General features: G+C 50.3%; 1 protein-coding gene across 1 annotated transcript in view; it reads left to right on the forward strand.

Moving 5' to 3' along the window:
- Positions 1–624, forward strand: part of LOC119593046 (chondroitin sulfate proteoglycan 4-like) — a gene marked incomplete at its 5' end in the record, with an annotated part of 58,475 nt that overhangs the window by 49,476 nt on the left and 8,375 nt on the right. Inside the window, 1 exon segment of the mRNA XM_037941946.1 lies at positions 389–619. Coding sequence (XP_037797874.1) covers positions 389–619 — 231 coding nt within the window.

Consider the following 624-nt stretch of genomic DNA (forward strand, 5'->3'; position numbering starts at 1 on the left):
TGAACAAGCGGAAAAATAGATTACTCGTTGCTTGGGGCATTAATGTACGAATGAAAAATTAAAGTGATACACATAAACCATAATCTAGAATGTTACTGTAAAAAACTACTTGTTTTACATTATCTTCCGTTACGCTGTTGTATTTCTTTCTGCCAGTTTACTGCATTGCTTTCTTTTACTCTACTGTATTACTTACTCTCATTACTTTCATTAATTTCCTACACCCTTTTGTATTCCTTCCTGTTACTCTGTTGTATTCCCGTTACTCTACCTCATCCCCTCCTGGAACTCTTGCCTAGCTTCCTCTTTGTAACAGTAATGGCTCTTCCTTCTTGCTCTTGAGCGCACTGGGAGCCGCCTCTCTGACGCCCCGCTCCTCCCGCCGCAGGTCATTCCGAAGACCATCTACCTCTCCGCCGGCGCCCTGCACGTGGACGAGGGCTCGCAGACCATCGTGACCATGGACGTGGTGCAGGTCCTGACGGAGTATTACACCGACAAGATCAAGCAGTACCTGGTGGCGGTGCAGCCGGCGGCGGGCCAGTTGGAGTTGGCCTCGAGGCCCGGACTCAGGGTCGAGGCCTTCACGCCGCTGCAGCTGGAGCAAGGGCTCATCTCGGTGCG

This window comes from Penaeus monodon, chromosome 31, assembly GCF_015228065.2.
Source record: "Penaeus monodon isolate SGIC_2016 chromosome 31, NSTDA_Pmon_1, whole genome shotgun sequence".
NCBI lineage: Eukaryota > Metazoa > Arthropoda > Malacostraca > Decapoda > Penaeidae > Penaeus > Penaeus monodon.